Source organism: Amblyomma americanum, chromosome 1 (genome assembly GCF_052857255.1).
Source record: "Amblyomma americanum isolate KBUSLIRL-KWMA chromosome 1, ASM5285725v1, whole genome shotgun sequence".
In the NCBI taxonomy this organism is placed as follows: Eukaryota; Metazoa; Arthropoda; class Arachnida; order Ixodida; family Ixodidae; genus Amblyomma; species Amblyomma americanum.
The window spans coordinates 381,827,051-381,844,599 of NC_135497.1; the positions used below are offsets into that span (position 1 = coordinate 381,827,051).

The window sequence follows — 17,549 nt, forward strand, 5'->3', positions numbered from 1 at the left end:
TAAAAGTTTCGACTACCTCCCAATCTGTCGTGTCATTATAGCTGTCGATAAATCTTCCCAGTTTTGGACTTCTTGACGGCGGCCACGATTTTTAGAGTGGTGCTCTAAGAAACCACTCTGATAAGCTGTGTCCTATGCTTTTTAATAAAATCAACCCATTTCTCTAATAAAATCCGCATGTACAGCGTGTTTCATAAAAGTGTTTAAAAGAAAATTCAGTGGGACATTTTCTTGACCTTAAGTGCGAAAGGCGAAAACCTTTAGCGCGGTATTGCTGATTGTGTCACTGATCAGTGCTTAAAATTTTAATTAAGCACCCAATTGTTGGTTAATCCTAAATGCTGGAGACACTGGGGGGCGTTTGGAAGCATCCGTCAGGTTCGACGACTTTTCGCAAACACTCTCTAGCGTCCTAGACAAGGAGAACTACATATGCGTTGGCAGTATTTAGAGTAGTACATTTCTTCGAATGCGCATTTCTTCTGCAGTAAAAACATTCTTCTTTAAACTGAACACGTCTATGCTGCCTGTGAAGGCGTGGCTTCATATTAAGGAGATGCTTGCGCCATTGTCGGTCAACGGCCGCCTGAGCAGTACACCAGAGAAAATTGACCAATGTTTTATTCTCTGCGTCGACGCTGTCTTGTTCTGGGATATTTTACAACGTACAATTAAGAAGGACATAGACATTACACCCAACAATTTAAGTTTTTTGCCTGCGGAGAAAAACTGTGTTGTGCCATATGATCAATTTATCTTGCTGGACAATTTAGTCTGTGGATGGCCCGCATGATACATCGCGACGAAGAATAACCACGGTTGTCGAAATCTTTGTTTCGTGAACAATGCTCTTTGGTGCGGGGAGTACATGCTGCCCTGCAAACGCCGCCTAGCTGACTCCCATATCTGGATGCTTGTGTGTACCTCCCAGACTTTTGGTGTTTCGAAACGACGGGTCATGCAGGGGTATGGTGGCCTGGTGTTTTGTGGCGTAAGCATGCGCAGATTTATCTTTTCGGCACTATTTCTATGCTGTAACGAAAAAAGGAAGTAGCGTTGCCAATAGCACGCTTTGCTGCGGAACGGAAGGATGGTGGTTCGAATCCAATCGTGCACAAAGACGTTTTTCTTATCGAGTTTAAGAGCTTAACGGGCGGACGGACTGACGGACCCAAGCATGATCCGTTAAATGCTTTCGCCTTAAAATTAGGCTTTTAATACTTCCTTAAAGGCAACAATAATGAGTACTTAAAACCGATTTCTGTACGCACTGTCTCGCCAGTGCTCCGTGCTATACAAGCTGGATGAGGAAGGATCGAGAAGAGAGGCAATATTATCAAAAAATGCTGCTTCCCTTCGCCTGATCATTCAATTCATACACGTTTATCTACATACATGATTCGAAAGGGAATCTAACGAAAGGAGACCTAATCAGGAGATCGAACACAACGCAATGAGCCGGATTTGGATTCCGCGCATGCACAGTTCTGCAACCGTGCACGCGCTGTTGCTGTCAACAATATGAGCTGCATTCTTCATGAATGATAGTGGCACAGGCTTAGGACGAATGATGGAGAATGTGACTTGGACTGGCGCCAAAGCATCAAAGAGATAGTCGTCGGGGGGGGGGGGATAATGTAGGCGCACTAAGCTGCCTAAGCTCGCGTGCCCTGCGAGTTTATTCCAAATGCTTCAGATCTAACAAAACAATGTTATGAGCAGTGCGGAGAGCTTCAAACTTTACTCATACAGGACGGAACATTGGGCAGCGCACTAGACTGCCCATTAATTATTTTCTTAGATCGGCAGCCTTCGTACAAAACTCGTAAGGCGCGCGAGATGAGGGAGCTTGAAGCGCAATTTTTGGCTCCAGCGATAAGGAAACTGCAAGGAGAAGGAATAAAAAGAGCGGAGAGGAGAGGAGTCCAGTGCTTGCAGATGAAGCTGGCGCCTGGGCGGGAAATACGAACTGGACACGCAACAGCACAGCGGCCTTCTTGACCTATAGGAATTTCGTTAGAAGGCCTGACACGGACGACTTTTCTTGAGAACGAAAGCTTTAATGCCATCAGCATTCAAGCGGCATCGGTAATGACGTCGCTTCTGGATATGTTGAACACGCAATTACCGCGTTCATCCGTTCACGCATGAGACTGCTGTGGAAATGATTTTCAGAATGGGCACTGACAGGATATCCCGGGTTTATAGTAGAGCTGTTCCTCCTGCTTATTACCAATCTAGCAGGTGAAGGTGTCGGCTTGTCTTATCAGATGACTGGATAAATGATGTTCGTGTGCCTTGTGGTATTTGCCGAGCCGAACCAGAAACACTCAGTCACCATTCAGAGAGACCTATTGGAGGTGACCTTGCGTTCTACTAGCGCCGCCCCAGAAACGCGTCAAGCTCGCTGTGCGCAACAGTCACGCGTTTTCTTCCACTTTTTGCGCTGGAGACCTTCAACACGCCGCGTGACTGCGGCACACAACGAGGTTGACACGTTTCTGGTGCGGCGCTGGTACATAGCGAGGTCACTTCCAATGGTTGTCTCTGCATGACTGGTGGCTGAGCGTTTCTGGTTTGGTACCAGACTCTACTGCACGTTGCGCTTGCGCGAAAAGCTTCCACTAAAACAGCAATCCAACTTAGTTGTGTTCAGTTACCAGCTCGATTCGGTTAACGATTGAGTATAAATGAAAAGCTATTAAAATTACAAAGGTACCGGGAAGTAAGGTTCAAAAAAAGAGGATGAAAATAGCCCTTAGAGAATGCTCTCAGCAGTTTTTCTAATTCCTGGTACTCGTTCGTGGACACTGCTCGCTAAAGCACTTAGTGCGTTGACTTAAAAAAATTGCATACTGCTCAAGATTTTTCATTTTCTATGTACAAGTTTCTGAGAGTCTTCTGATCGGCATCGCTTCTTTTCGAGAGCCAATTGTCACTGCCGCTTGTGCAAAATCTCTCCCGAAGAAGTAGATCCACTAGGAGGCGACCAAAAAGCTATAAATACATTGTCAAGAAAATTAAGATCACGTCATAACAGTCACCATTGTGTTTACAGTGTGGACGTCTGGTGCATCAAATGAAAATTACCGTTACGAGAAAACGCATGCCTACAACACCGTCTCGAAACGCTAGTTACACTTAACTGGACAAATATACCAAAATATAAAAGCAGTCTATACTTTTTTATGCACCCAATGGCTAGGCGACATGGTAGCCACTTTTGTTGTGCTCGAATTTCGCATGAGGTGACCTGCTTGTCCTCAGTCAATATCAACATCTGCGTACACAGTGCCAGATATTTGGTCATGTCATATATCTTCTGCTTGCAAGCGCTCCAGCATCGCACCTAGCTCCTTTTTCTCAACAAAAATAGGTTTGAACAGTCCCGTGAAGGGAAAAAAATAATTACCTTTTTTTGTCCAGTAAATTTTTATTCCTCATCTTTCTATAGAATTAATCGATAGTGTGCGTGGCTTCTCGACATTTCAACCTAGCCTTCTTTAGCTCCACAAATTGATAGTAGGCTATTTAAGCCCGCTAACACTGCAACAAACCATCCTACTAAAGCTAAAGTCGATTAGAACTATATTCCCGCCTCCACTCTGACAATTGAAGAGGCCAGCGACCTCAGTATAAAAGATACGGAATGCATTTTATTGTTTTTAATCGTCGCAGCCTGCATAGTAATAGAAGCCAGAATAAAAAGAATGCAAGTAGATATATAAAGAAAAGGACATCCTCGCTGTCCAGACGCAGATAGACGACCCCAGCAGCAGCAGCAGCAGCAGCAGCAGCAGCAGCAGCAGCAGCAGCAGCAGCAGCAGCAGCAGCAGCAGCAGCAGCAGCAGCAGCAGCAGCAGCAGCAGCAGCAGCAGCAGACAGTTAGCTGATGGCAGCACCAAGCAACCACTCTTTCACCGCCACCCCTCCAGCCGCGCCGCCATCGGACCATAACGATGCTGGGGGTGCAGCTGATCCACGAGGCCCGAAAGAAGGGCGGGTGGCTCTAGGTTATCAGGGCCGCCTCCTCGTATCCGCTGCTGTTCACAGCCAGTATACGTGGGACCACAGAAAAGCAAGGCACCGAGATTGCCAGGACCAACTCCTCGTCTCCGCTTCTCTAGGTAACCAGCGGTCGCGGAAAGACAGATGAGCCGGGCGCCCAGCTTGCCGGGGCAGCCTCCTCGTCTCCGCTCCTCTGGGTAGCCAGGAGACGCGGAAAAATAAACAACCGGGGACCCATCTTGTCGGCGCCGCCTCCTCGTCTCCGCTCCTGTGGGTAGCCAGTGGAAGCGGGACAACAAATGAGTAGGGCACCCATCTTGTCGGCCCCGCCTCCTCGTCTCCGCTCCTGTGGGTAGCCAGTGCACGCGGAACAACAATGGAGCGGGGAACCCATTTTGTCGGGGCCGTCTCCTCGTCTCCGCTCCTGTGGGAAACCAGTGGACGCGGGACAACAAAAGAGTGGGGCACCCATCTTGTCGGCGCCGCCTCCACGTCTCCGCTCCTGTGAGTAGCCAGTGGACGCGGAACAACAAATGAGCGGGGCATCCATTTTGTCGGGGCCGCCTCCTCGTCTCCGCTCCTTTGGGTAGCCAGTGGACGCGAGACAATAAAGAAGCACAGCAGACAGCTTGTAGGGGCCACCACGACGTCTCCGCTCCTGAGGGTAGCTTGTGCACGCGGGCCGACAGAGGATCGGGGCGCCAAGATCGCCGAGGCTACCCCCTCGTCTCCGCTCCTGTGGGTAGCCAGTGCATGCGAGACGACAGAAGAGTGGGGCACCAACCCTGTCGGGACCGACTCCTTGTCACCGCTCCACGTCCTCCGAGAAGGCGGAGTCTCCTGTTTCGGACCAGTTCCACACAGGGTGGTACCAGCGGTGACTCCTGCCGCCCGGAGCAGAACAAGAAGTGCAGCCTGGCTGTGGGCGGTGACCCAAGCGAGGAAGCAACACGATATGTGGGTCCAAAATTCCACTGTCCAAACCGTGCACAGAAGGCGTACCACAACGACTCCTGCAAGCTACTGGCCGTATCGGCCGGCACCAAAGGAATTAATCTGAGAATTTCTGGTAGGTAAGAGCGCAGTGCTGCTTTTAATTTTAAGGTTCATTTTGTTATGAAATATTCATCTCACCAAAACAGGAAATACTGAGGGGCATGGGCAAACCGAATGCCGAACGGCGGACGTATACCTAATCGGCGTTCCCGACTTTCGGTGGCGTGTCAAGCTGTGTTTTTGCACGTTTAGTGTTGCCGCAATTCACCTCAATGCGTGAGCGTTACATTCTCTATTTGTATCTCGCGGTGGGCACCCTCCGCGATGAAGTTGTGCTGAGACTAGGTGTCGCGGTTTGGTACCACCCACAGTGATCGTTGTGCAAACTCCCGTGAGGGCGCGTTTGGTGCCCGTGTGCGGTCGCCGCCGCCTTGAAGCGGTTATGTTTTGCTTTGCACGGCACACCTACGAAGTCGACTCGGGCCCGGAAGCACTCGACACGATCATGGCTAATGCGTGCTTAGTACCCAGCTGCAGTTGGATCTATCAGACCTGCGTTATTCGAATGCCGCGTTTTAAAGCCCCTTCGGTTCATGATCTCCTGGAACTGTAGCGCAGGGCATTCACCAGGGTAGACAGGATACTGCAACCCAGCGATTATGTCTTATGCAGTTATCAGTCCAGCATTTAGTGGACGTATGTTCCTGAAAACTAAAGTATTTATCGTCTAAGTAGACGGGTGCAATGATTGCATAAACTGCTGCCACATTCTGACTACCAGAAAATTGTACATCATGCTGCGACTAATTGTTTTGTGCCTAATGTTATGAATACACGAAATCACATTTCTCACAAGCCCATTTGTTAAATAAATGTTATGACACGGAATCGTCATTAAGGCCGCTGTGGATTAATGACTATAGTAAACTGTCCAGTCTAACTCCCCGGAGCGACACATTGGCTACATGAGGGAAGTCGAGCTGGAGGGCTCCACACTAATTCATGCCACGTGAGATTCTTTAATGCGCGCTCACATCGCAAAGCACACGGGCGCCTTTTGCTCGAAACGCGGTCACCGCAGCCGGGACTGAACCCATGTCCGCCGGCACAGTAGCCGAGCGTCGTAACCGCTGAGGTATCCCCTTGCTCAAAACTCTGGAGGTCCCAATGTCAGAAAACAAAATAATTTGCGCTACTAACAGTGGTATGGACCCTTCCTAGTCTCTACCTATCACTCTTCACTTTCCAGACCCTCTAACGTAGGCGCACTAGATGCGAATGGTATGTTAGCGCACCAATAAATTTCGACTGGCGATCTCACGGTGTTCAGCAGTTTGCACTCACTATGCATTTTGGTGCCACAAAACAGGGCAGTATGAAAGGCAGAAAATATGCCTGAATGTTTATAACAAATATGCAGCCGCATAATTTTCACGACTTTGGAATGTCGCTGGGGCATTTTGTGGCAGAACGTTACTAACGGATCATACTTGAGCAGGCTCACTGCCATTCTTCGCCACGAACATTAACCAAGTCCAGTTAACAGTCTCAAGTATTATCTTTGTGCGTGCACCTCGGTCTTTTAGTAGTAGTAGTAAAGACTTTTATTCGACCATAATTTATAGGCCGAGCATGTCGACCGCCTGGGCGACCAGAAGCCGCTGTTCTTCTTCCCCTTCAGCGCCAAGCCAGTCGAGCCAGGTGGTGATGGATAGAAAGGGTGGGGGGAAGGAACCCGACTGCTGAGCAGCCGGGCAATAGAAGAGGCAATGGGCCAGGTCCGCATAGATGCAGGGGCAGTTGGGACAGGAAGGGTCCGATCGATAGCGATAGAGGAAGAGGCGGGACGGGGTGATAACTGCATTCATCTCAATGTGCCGAAGAAGGCGAGACTCCGGCACCGTGAGTGATGGATGAGGAGGAGGGTAAAGGCGTTTGTCGAGGCGGAGCTCAAGGTAGTCGGTCTTTTATCCTCATCGGTGTCGGCTTATCCTCATCGGTGTCGGCGGAAAAGGAAAGCGCGGCAGGAGGAAGGGCAGGGGCGCTTTAGCAAATCATTTTCACGTCACTTAGCTAAAAGTACACAACACTAGTCACTAAATTGTACTCCAGGCTTCGCTTCGCCTCCGGCGCTTGCGCGTATAGCGGCGGTGGCGTTCTTCTACCGAGCAAGAGAGTGCATTTCCAATTCCTGGCTTCGGAGGCAGTATTTGTGAAGCAGTCGGAGTGCGGAAACGCCCTTCAGATTTCTGTGCACATTAAAGAACCTAGGTCGCTCAAGTTAGCCATGTTCTCTGCACAGTGAATCTAATCTTGTTGCATCATCGGCTCATTACAATGATCAAGCATTATTTGTGATTTGTGGTCTGTGGGGTTTAACGTCCCAAAACGAGTCAGGCTATGAGGGACGCCGTAGTGAAGGGCTCCGGAAATTTGGACCACCTACGACTCTTTAACGTGCAGTGACATCACACAGCGCACGGGTCTCTAGAATTTCGCCTCCATCGAAACTCGACTGCCTTGGCCGGGATCGTACCCGCGTCTTTCGGGTCAGCAGCCGAGCGCCATAACCACTGAGCAACCGCGGCGGCTTGATCAAGCATTATTTAAATGTACGCGCCGGTTCTTTGGCCCAAATGTGGCAGCGTGAACGTTGAGGCAGACCGTTTATCATTAAGTGCGGTAGAGTTAACCGTGCTCTCGGAAGTCGTACTGATAAACGAAAAAACCCTGCAATTAACGTATCTCGATAACAAGATCCAAAGGACCATACCATCGCGTCCTCTCTGCTGTTCTGTCCCTTCATGTAGTCTCAGCAAGAAGAACACGAAGAAGCAAAACACTGTGTCGACGCACTTTGTATTTTTCAAATTGAGGAATCCATTTACACGCCGTCGCATGCTTGGCTTTTGTAATACTTCTGGCAACTCGGACATCGTTTGCGCGCTCTCTAAATGTGTCATTTAAGCAACGGCCTTTCTGGCCGACATACACTAGCCAAGCATGCGAGAGCGTGGAAAGGCATTCCACAGTTTCTAAAATGCAAAGTGCATCGCACTTACGCACGTCTAATAAACGAAGCTTTTGTTATCCATATAAGAGGCGACAAGTGCTTGAGTGTGCCTTCGCTTCGCCTATCGAGGAAAGAGAACGGCTTCTTAGATATGGACCAGTAAGTAGGACATATTGGATTGATGTTGTTTTGCTTGTGTCGCATGCCTTCTGTGTATTTATTGCGATATCGCATGAAATACACTCATTTTTTAGTTCGGTGTTGTGCCTGTCACTCCTTGATTTCCTGTCCCTTATATCGCCCCGTTTTGTTGCGGTAAGGCGTCAGTTTCGTAACTCAGTGCAACGACGTAACAACGTTTTTTTTTTTTTTTGGCGTCGAGGCTCTGCGCTGAGAGCGTTGCCTTCTTGTTTATGTTGAAAATCTGTCTCCGTCGAAGAAGAGGGGAAAAGCACCGGTCGACTCGACGCCTAAGGAATGCTGCATTGTTTTTTTTAGAGCGAAAGCTGTAATAGCTTAGCGCGAGCTAAACACCAGTTGTGGGTAACAACAGCAGCCGTGTGACGCAAAGGCGCCCCATGCGTAAATCCACCTAGCCTGCGGTAGCGGTGGAGAGGAGGTCAAGCCACACAGGGTAGGCGGTGCAACAGCAGCCATTTAACGCATCATTATCACGTGCGTACCGCGATCTAGCCGGCGGTAATTTTTCAGACTTCGGAGTTCAAGCGTCTGCCTACTAAGAGACCCAGCTATGTGCCTTTCGTTTCCTCAAAACTAAAAGAATGCTAAGACAACGAATAAGATTGGACTGTCTGATTCCGAGCATAGCCTTATTAGCAGCCTAGATTTTCCGCTGGAATTGAGGAAAGGAAAGACGCAAACATTCACGCTCTTCTGTGAAGGTGCGGTTGAGGTGTCCACCAGAAAAATAAGTCAGTTATGCGCCTTTCCTTCCTCAAACCCAGCGGTTCATTCTAGACGGCTTCTAGCACCGTGATCTAAACTGCGAGTAAAACGAGACTAGGTACTAGACTGTGTAAGTTGCTTCGTGCGAGCGGACCCTGGACAGTAACCGGGAAGGACTGAAAGGGGCAGTCCATGATGCAGAACAACACTATGTATGAGGCGTGCCTCTGTCGTCGTGCACTGCGCTTTATATTCGCGTCCTCCTCTCCACTCGCACGTAATTCTAGGTCATTCCCGGCCGCGGCAGCCGCCTTTTAAAGGAAAATGGGATCAAACAGACTGACATCAAGTGGTGTTGCCAGCCATGCTTTCGCCGTAAGTTAAGTATCCGTTAATCTTTGCGTCTTTTTGCCCTTTAAACGAGTTTAACCGGCGTGAAGTGCGGCAGTACTATTTACGGCGCTTCCCGCGCGTTGGTTACGGTACGTGCACAATTAGGGGGTATGCTGTCGGGTTCGTTGGTTTCTTTCAATCATCATGGAACCCACAGCACCGGCAGACAAAGGCATAAAGGCGTGAACGATAAAAACACTGCGCGCATAATTCGACATTGGATATCTCGAAACGCAGTGCCGACTTAGAAATCTTAAAACTGTGTTCGCTTACACTATTGCATGCCTCAAATTCAGTCATACAACATTGTGCCCTACTGCTCGAAATTAAGATATAAATAATAGTTAACTAATCTGCTTTAACCCCTGCTACCACGGGCATTATGTCCGCCATGCCGTATGTTTCAACAAAGTGGGCATATCGCATTGCATAACTTTCTTGTCTATTTAAAAAAAACATTTGCACAGATTTAAAAAAAAACACATAGTAAAACATTGATAACTACTTTAACAAAGCCGTAACGCCTATATTGAGACATATTATTTGGGCTATAATGTGATTTTTTCTTCTTATTTCTAATAACACTTTTACGCAACTACAGCAAAGTACAGGTTTTCTATGCCCATGGAGGACGCAAATGGCATGACTGCATCACAGCAACGTTCAATGTAACCAAGCCTCAAAACCGCTTTCGCTACTTCAGCCAATCAGTGATCTGTTGAAGTCTCTCTAGAGTAGAACACAGAATGTAGCCCTATTTTCTGCCCCAATCTCTGAAGGGATGAGCTGTCCAAAAAGTTTCAACATTTTCCTAAAAGGAGTGTGGCAACAACACCTGGCTCAATGGGCAGCCATCAGGGTAGAGGTGTCTCGCTGGTGCCATGAAATATTCCCAAGTTCATGAGATGTCAACTTCTGGATTGTTCCAGTGAAGTGCGATTCAATTCGACGCTGTTAGCCTTCCTGGTGGCGCAGGACATCCTCAACGAATGGCATGCGAAGTACGGCCCAGCAGAATCTTTCCTTGACAAGTCGGTTCATATTGAACAAAGGTAGACATGAATTCCGCAAATGAGACATTAAGAGTAATTTCGCCCGCTGCATTTTTTGAATGTCATTTCCGCGGCTCATCTACCTACATTCGATGTGGCCAAAGACATGCTTCCGCCACAAATAAGAATAAAGGTTTAGTAATCCGCGAGTGCTTTCGGCCCTCAGGAAAAAGTATATCCACATTTTTTTCCGGCAATTTTAAAATTTTTCTTAAACTTCGATTGAAGAGTCTTTGCAGGATTCGGAATACTTTGCCCACAGAATAAAATAGAACTGAAAAGCATTCTGCAACTCAGACCTCCCAGTGTAGTTCTGCGCGAAACAGCATACGGCAATAGCTACAGCACTGAGAAATCGTAAATAAGAAAGTAATGCCCACGGAGTAATCGAGAGCGTTTTATTCTCGATAGCTTCCGTGCGCTCGATATATTGAATCAGGCTAACAGGTGCTACTTTTTGCACCAAATTTAAGTATTGATTGCTGCCTCGCGCGCAGTGTGTGAGCGGTGTAAAAATAAAAGTGCATTTACGTTACCGACACCTCCTGTGTGGAATAGGCGCTCTAAACAGCGCTGTAGCACCAACGTCAAACGCAAGCGCGATTAAGAGAGGCGCGTACTCTAGAGCGTAGCATGGTACACGAAAGAATCGAAAGGCGGCGGCTTTTTCACATTTCCAACTCACACGCAGGGCGGCAGGAGCAGCGAGGTCTGCATGCACCTCTCCAAGATGTGGCCTCGCGGGAGGCAGGTTTCGCGCCTTTGATTCCAAATGCAGGACTGGTCTGCACCCTGGTTGTTCCGGTGGTCGCGTCAAGTTGCGGTGCGAACGCAAGTTCTTTTCTCCAGGTCGACGTGTGGATGGGTCAGCAGTCGGGGGAATTTTGTGCGGCAGTTGACCCGACTGTACTTTCTCAACTGGAAAGATAGATGGCAGGAAGCTTGCTTTTCTTCACGAGGCTGCTCTTATATCTACCGAAAACGCTGCACATTCCTCCACGAGACCTGTGTTATCCATTGCAGCAAATTTTCAGAATCCAAGTACAGATCTCAATACGCGTGGTACTCCGGAGAACTGTGGTTGGCTCCGAGGTAATTGCCATCCCCAGACTGTTCACGCCACATTCATTATTTGTGAACGTGGAAGGAACCCTAAGTTGAAAAGAAGTTGAGCTTTCGCGAACATGGTTTGAGTTTATGCAGGAGATGTTTCGGCAATCTCTAAAAACTATTCTGAAGTTAGTGACCGGAAACATTGTAATCGATTGCAGTTTGTGCACAAGCAGTTATTTAAGTTTGAAATCATCAACCTCGAAATGAAAAAGAGAAATATGACATGATATTATATAGCATGCTTTCAAATTAGCGCCGGTAAGCAGCGCACATTGCAGGAGGTGAGCACAGGATATTAATAAGTTCGTGCATTTGGTCCTGCCAAATCAAACACATTAAGAACACTGTTTTACCATGAAAAGAATAAACTTAGGCCATTCAGGCTCTATCAAGGATTTCGTCAAGCATTTCGAAAAGGCGGATCTTATCGTGGCAGCACATGAAACACAAAGTTCACATCAGGTTTCTCATTATTAAAGCTACGAGAGGGCATGTTGAAGTGCTCTCAGCGACGCTAATCTGTATGTGGGTGGTGGCCATACTTACCTCGGGGGTAGCTGGATCGACGGCGCCCGTGCACTCTATGGCCTTCTACTTTGGACGACCCTGCGGCGGCAGCATAGAGAGGGCTGTCCCGGATTTTCCTCTCCCTTTCAGCGACGATGACGGGCTGCTGCTGCTCGGCGACGAACGGCCACACCACAGCCTTGGCGCTGCAACTGTGGTAGCGTGGCACAAGGCAAGGCTGTGGCTTCAGTGAAAGAAGCAGGGCCCAGTATTCTGAGGGAAGAAGCGAGCGCCGAACGCCTTGGATATTTTTGGAGCGGTTCCCATCGACATTGCTGAAAAAATAAAACGGGGGGGGGGGGGGGTCGACGCCGTGAGAAAGAACCGGAGCAAGTTGGCGTTAGAGCAGTGCACACAGACAAGACAGAACGTGGACCCCTACCTGGAAAGGCGTTGGATGAACAGGGCACGGCGGGAGGAGGTCTCCTCGAACACCCTGCAGGGCATCAGGAAAAGCGGCGAATCGTAGGTCGGTCCCTGCCGCTTCCCGAAGTTGCAACAGCGTTTTTGGTGGTTCGATTGATGCTGCGTGCTGGTGGCCGCGGAAGACAGAGCTACACTTCGCTGCGCATATGAAGAGCCACCCGCGTGGATCATACCCCGCAGGGCGAGCTAAACTCTACTGCTCGCAAGCGGTAGTTTGGCTGTTGGGCGGCGAGAACACCTGGCTGCCGGCGGCTCACGCAACAAAAGGTCCTCGGGGGCACGCAGAAGCGAGAGCTCGCGGTGGTGGAGCCGTGATGGCCGTGAGCACTGGCGCCCTCTTCGTTTTCGTCGCACGTGTTCGTGCGCCATTAATATCAACGCAAGGTGGCCGACGAACCAAGGGGCTCATATCAGCGCACTGAGAAGGGTGTGATGAAAAAGTGCGAAAAATATAAAAAACAGAATTGAACTCACACTCTGCAACGAAGGGTGATTGGTAGATGCTCAAGATTTCTATTCCTCGCCCCTGAGAACTGCTGCTGCCTCCAGGTCCATGTTGATGAAAAGACCGCTGGTGGGGCGTTACGAAAAAAGCCACTTCCGGCACACACAGTGGCCAGCACGCCTTGGCTGCAGTCATCTTAACAAACCCTTAAAGTTGGAGTTTTATTTTATGGCATCCTATACAGCACTGACACCGGCGACATCTGCGCTGTAGAAGGTTCCCCACGAGAATTAAGTGAAACTGAGAGAAATGACGGAAACACAAGTCTGAAAACAACAAAAGATGATGGCGACACGGCAGAGAGAAGCTAAAAGAGTTAAGTTGCAGCAGAAAAATCGAAATACTCAGCCGCAGAAAAATAGTGAGGTTCGTAATCATTCTTCCACTCACAGTAATTTTTCGCTAGAGTCTAACCGAAGTGCGACCTCTTCCTTACCTTAAAAATTGGTTGGGAAATGAATAGCAAAAGCAAAAATTAAAAATCACAAGGCGTACAACGAGTAAAACTTTCATCTTTGTCAGCTCGATGTATGGAGCAAGCAAACTGTAGAATTACAAATTAGCAAAGAAGAGGTGATCATACATCTGATGGATAAGCGAGGAAACAGTAGGATAAAATTGACGGTAAGTTTCGGAAATTGAAGAATGTGCGAATCAAGTTCAACCTCACTCAAGTGGCAGTTGCAAGATGAAGCATACTACAGACATGACGCAATGAAATCAGTTACAGGCGATCATGATCAGAGCTTTCAAATGTCCCTACAAATTACAGAAATATAGAACGTGGACTGAAATTTAACATTACATTGACATTGTTAAAAGTTTCGACTACCTCCCAATCTGTCGTGTCATTATAGCTGTCGATAAATCTTCCCAGTTTTGGACTTCTTGACGGCACCCACGATTTTTAGAGTGGTGCTCTAAGAAACCACTCTGATAAGCTGTGTCCTATGCTTTTTAATAAAATCAACCCATCTCTCTAATAAAATCCGCATGTATAGCGTGTTTCATAAAAGTGTTTAAAAGAAAATTCAGTGGGACATTTTCTTGACCTTAAGTGCGAAAGGCGAAAACCTTTAGCGCGGTATTGCTAATTGTGTCACTGATCTGTGCCTAAAATTTTAATTAAGCACCCAATTGTTGGTGAATCCTTAATGCTGGAGACACTGGAGGGCGTTTGTAAGCATCCGTCAGGTTCGACGACTTTTCGCAAACACTCTCTAGCGTCCTAGACAAGGAGAACTACATATGCGTTGGCAGTATTTAGCGTAGTACATTTCTTCGAATGCGCATTTCTTCTGCAGTAAAAACATTCTTCTTTAAACTGAACACGTCTATGCTGCCTGTGAAGGCGTGGCTTCATATTAAGGAGATGCTTGCGCCATGGTCGGTCAACGGCCGCCTGAGCAGTACACCAGAGAAAATTGACCATTGTTTTATTCTCTGCGTTGACGCTGTCTTGTTCTGGGATATTTTACAACGTACAATTAAGAAGGACATAGACATTACACCCAACAATATAAGTTTTTTGCCTGCGGAGAAAAACTGTGTTGTGCCATATGATCAATTTATCTTGCTGGACAATTTAGTCTGTGGATGGCCCGCATGATACATCGCAACGAAGAATAAGCACGGTTGTCGAAATCTTTGTTTCGTGTACAATGCTCTTTGGTGCGGGGAGTACATGCAGCCCTCCAAACGCCGCCTAGCTGACTCCCATATCTGGATGCTTGTGTGTACCTCCCAGACTTTTGGTGTTTTGAAACGACGGCTCATGCAGGGGTATGGTGGCCTGGTGTTTTGTGGCGTAAGCATGCGCAGATTTATCCTTTCGGCACTATTTCTATGCTGTAAAGGAAAAAGGAAGTATTGTTGCCAATAGCACGCTTTGCTGCAGAACGGAAGGATGGTGGTTCGAATCCAATCGTGCACAAAGACGTTTTTCTTATCGAGTTTAAGAGCTTAACGGGCGGACGGACTGACGGACCCAAGCATGATCCGTTAAATGCTTTCGCCTTAAAATTAGGCTTTTAATACTTCCTTAAAGGCAACAATAATGAGTACTTAAAACCGATTTCTGTACGCACTGTCTCGCCAGTGCTCCGTGCTATACAAGCTGGATGAGGAAGGATCGAGAAGAGAGGCAATATTATCAAAAAATGCTGCTTCCCTTCGCCTGATCATTCAATTCATACACGTTTATCTACATACATGATTCGAAAGGGAATCTAACGAAAGGAGACCTAATCAGGAGATCGAACACAACGCAATGAGCCGGATTTGGATTCCGCGCATGCACAGTTCTGCAACCGTGCACGCGCTGTTGCTGTCAACAATATGAGCTGCATTCTTCATGAATGATAGTGGCACAGGCTTAGCACGAATGATGGAGAATGTGACTTGGACTGGCGCCAAAGCATCAAAGAGATAGTCGTCGGGGTGGGGATAATGTAGGCGCACTAAGCTGCCTAAGCTCGCGTGCCCTGCGAGTTTATTCCAAATGCTTCAGATCTAACAAAACAATGTTATAAGCAGTGCGGAGAGCTTCAAAGTTTACTCATACAGGACGGAACATTGGGCAGCGCACTAGACTGCCCATTAATTATTTTCTTAGATCGGCAGCCTTCGTACAAAACTCGTAAGGCGCGCGAGATGAGGGAGCTTGAAGCGCAATTTTTGGCTCCAGCGATAAGGAAACTGCAAGGAGAAGGAATAAAAAGAGCGGAGAGGAGAGGAGTCCAGTGCTTGCAGATGAAGCTGGCGCCTGGGCGGGAAATACGAACTGGACACGCAACAGCACAGCGGCCTTCTTGACCTATAGGAATTTCGTTAGAAGGCCTGACACGGACGACTTTTCTTGAGAACGAAAGCTTTAATGCCATCAGCATTCAAGCGGCATCGGTAATGACGTCGCTTCTGGATATGTTGAACACGCAATTACCGCGTTCATCCGTTCACGCATGAGACTGCTGTGGAAATGATTTTCAGAATGGGCACTGACAGGATATCCCGGGTTTATAGTAGAGCTGTTCCTCCTGCTTATTACCAATCTAGCAGGTGAAGGTGTCGGCTTGTCTCATCAGATGACTGGATAAATGATGTTCGTGTGCCTTGTGGTATTTGCCGAGCCGAACCAGAAACACTCAGTCACCATTCAGAGAGACCTATTGGAGGTGACCTTGCGTTCTACTAGCGCCGCCCCAGAAACGCGTCAAGCTCGCTGTGCGCAACAGTCACGCGTTTTCTTCCACTTTTTGCGCTGGAGACCTTCAACACGCCGCGTGACTGCGGCACACAACGAGGATGACACGTTTCTGGTGCGGCGCTGGTACATAGCGAGGTCACTTCCAATGGTTGTCTCTGCATGACTGGTGGCTGAGCGTTTCTGGTTTGGTACCAGACTCTACTGCACGTTGCGCTTGCGCGAAAAGCTTCCACTAAAACAGCAATCCAACTTAGTTGTGTTCAGTTACCAGCTCGATTCGGTTAACGATTGAGTATAAATGAAAAGCTATTAAAATTACAAAGGTACCGGGAAGTAAGGTTCAAAAAAAGAGGATGAAAATAGCCCTTAGAGAATGCTCTCAGCAGTTTTTCTAATTCCTGGTACTCGTTCGTGGACACTGCTCGCTAAAGCACTTAGTGCGTTGACTTAAAAAAATTGCATACTGCTCAAGATTTTTCATTTTCTATGTACAAGTTTCTGAGAGTCTTCTGATCGGCATCGCTTCTTTTCGAGAGCCAATTGTCACTGCCGCTTGTGCAAAATCTCTCCCGAAGAAGTAGATCCACTAGGAGGCGACCAAAAAGCTATAAATACATTGTCAAGAAAATTAAGATCACGTCATAACAGTCACCATTGTGTTTACAGTGTGGACGTCTGGTGCATCAAATGAAAATTACCGTTACGAGAAAACGCATGCCTACAACACCGTCTCGAAACGCTAGTTACACTTAACTGGACAAATATACCAAAATATAAAAGCAGTCTATACTTTGTTATGCACCCAATGGCTAGGCGACATGGTAGCCACTTTTGTTGTGCTCGAATTTCGCATGAGGTGACCTGCTTGTCCTCAGTCAATATCAACATCTGCGTACACAGTGCCAGATATTTGGTCAGGTCATATATCTTCTGCTTGCAAGCGCTCCAGCATCGCACCTAGCTCCTTTTTCTCAACAAAAATAGGTTTGAACAGTCCCGTGAAGGGAAAAAAATAATTACCTTTTTTTTGTCCAGTAAATTTTTATTCCTCATCTTTCTATAGAATTAATCGATAGTGTGCGTGGCTTCTCGACATTTCAACCTAGCCTTCTTTAGCTCCACAAATTGATAGTAGGCTATTTAAGCCCGCTAACACTGCAACAAACCATCCTACTAAAGCTAAAGTCGATTAGAACTATATTCCCGCCTCCACTCTGACAATTGAAGAGGCCAGCGACCTCAGTATAAAAGATACGGAATGCATTTTATTGTTTTTAATCGTCGCAGCCTGCATAGTAATAGAAGCCAGAATAAAAAGAATGCAAGTAGATATATAAAGAAAAGGACATCCTCGCTGTCCAGACG

General features: G+C 47.6%; 1 protein-coding gene across 1 annotated transcript; it reads right to left on the reverse strand.

Moving 5' to 3' along the window:
• Positions 1–4,123: 4,123 nt before the first annotated feature.
• Positions 4,124–12,721, reverse strand: LOC144122686 (uncharacterized). The gene is made up of 4 exons (XM_077655812.1): positions 12,431–12,721; positions 12,028–12,323; positions 11,054–11,286; positions 4,124–4,744 (listed from the first exon to the last, which is right to left on the reverse strand). Exons 1-4 carry the CDS (start codon positions 12,643–12,645, stop codon positions 4,124–4,126), a joined length of 1,365 nt encoding a protein of 454 aa, XP_077511938.1. The 5' UTR covers positions 12,646–12,721.
• Between the last annotated feature and the right edge of the window lie 4,828 nt (positions 12,722–17,549).

What these genes read in the sequence shown, in the direction of transcription:
- LOC144122686 (XM_077655812.1), bottom strand. Translation starts at nt 12,645, where the DNA reads ATGATCCACGCGGGTGGCTCTTCATATGCGCAGCGAAGTGTAGCTCTG. An exon ending in TCGATCCAGCTACCCCCGAG is followed by an intron (nt 11,287 to 12,027) that starts GTAAGTATGGCC and finishes CTATCTTTCCAG; the next exon opens with TTGAGAAAGTACAGTCGGGT. An exon ending in CTGCTCCTGCCGCCCTGCGT is followed by an intron (nt 4,745 to 11,053) that starts GTGAGTTGGAAA and finishes GGCTACCCACAG; the next exon opens with GAGCGGAGACGAGGGGGTAG.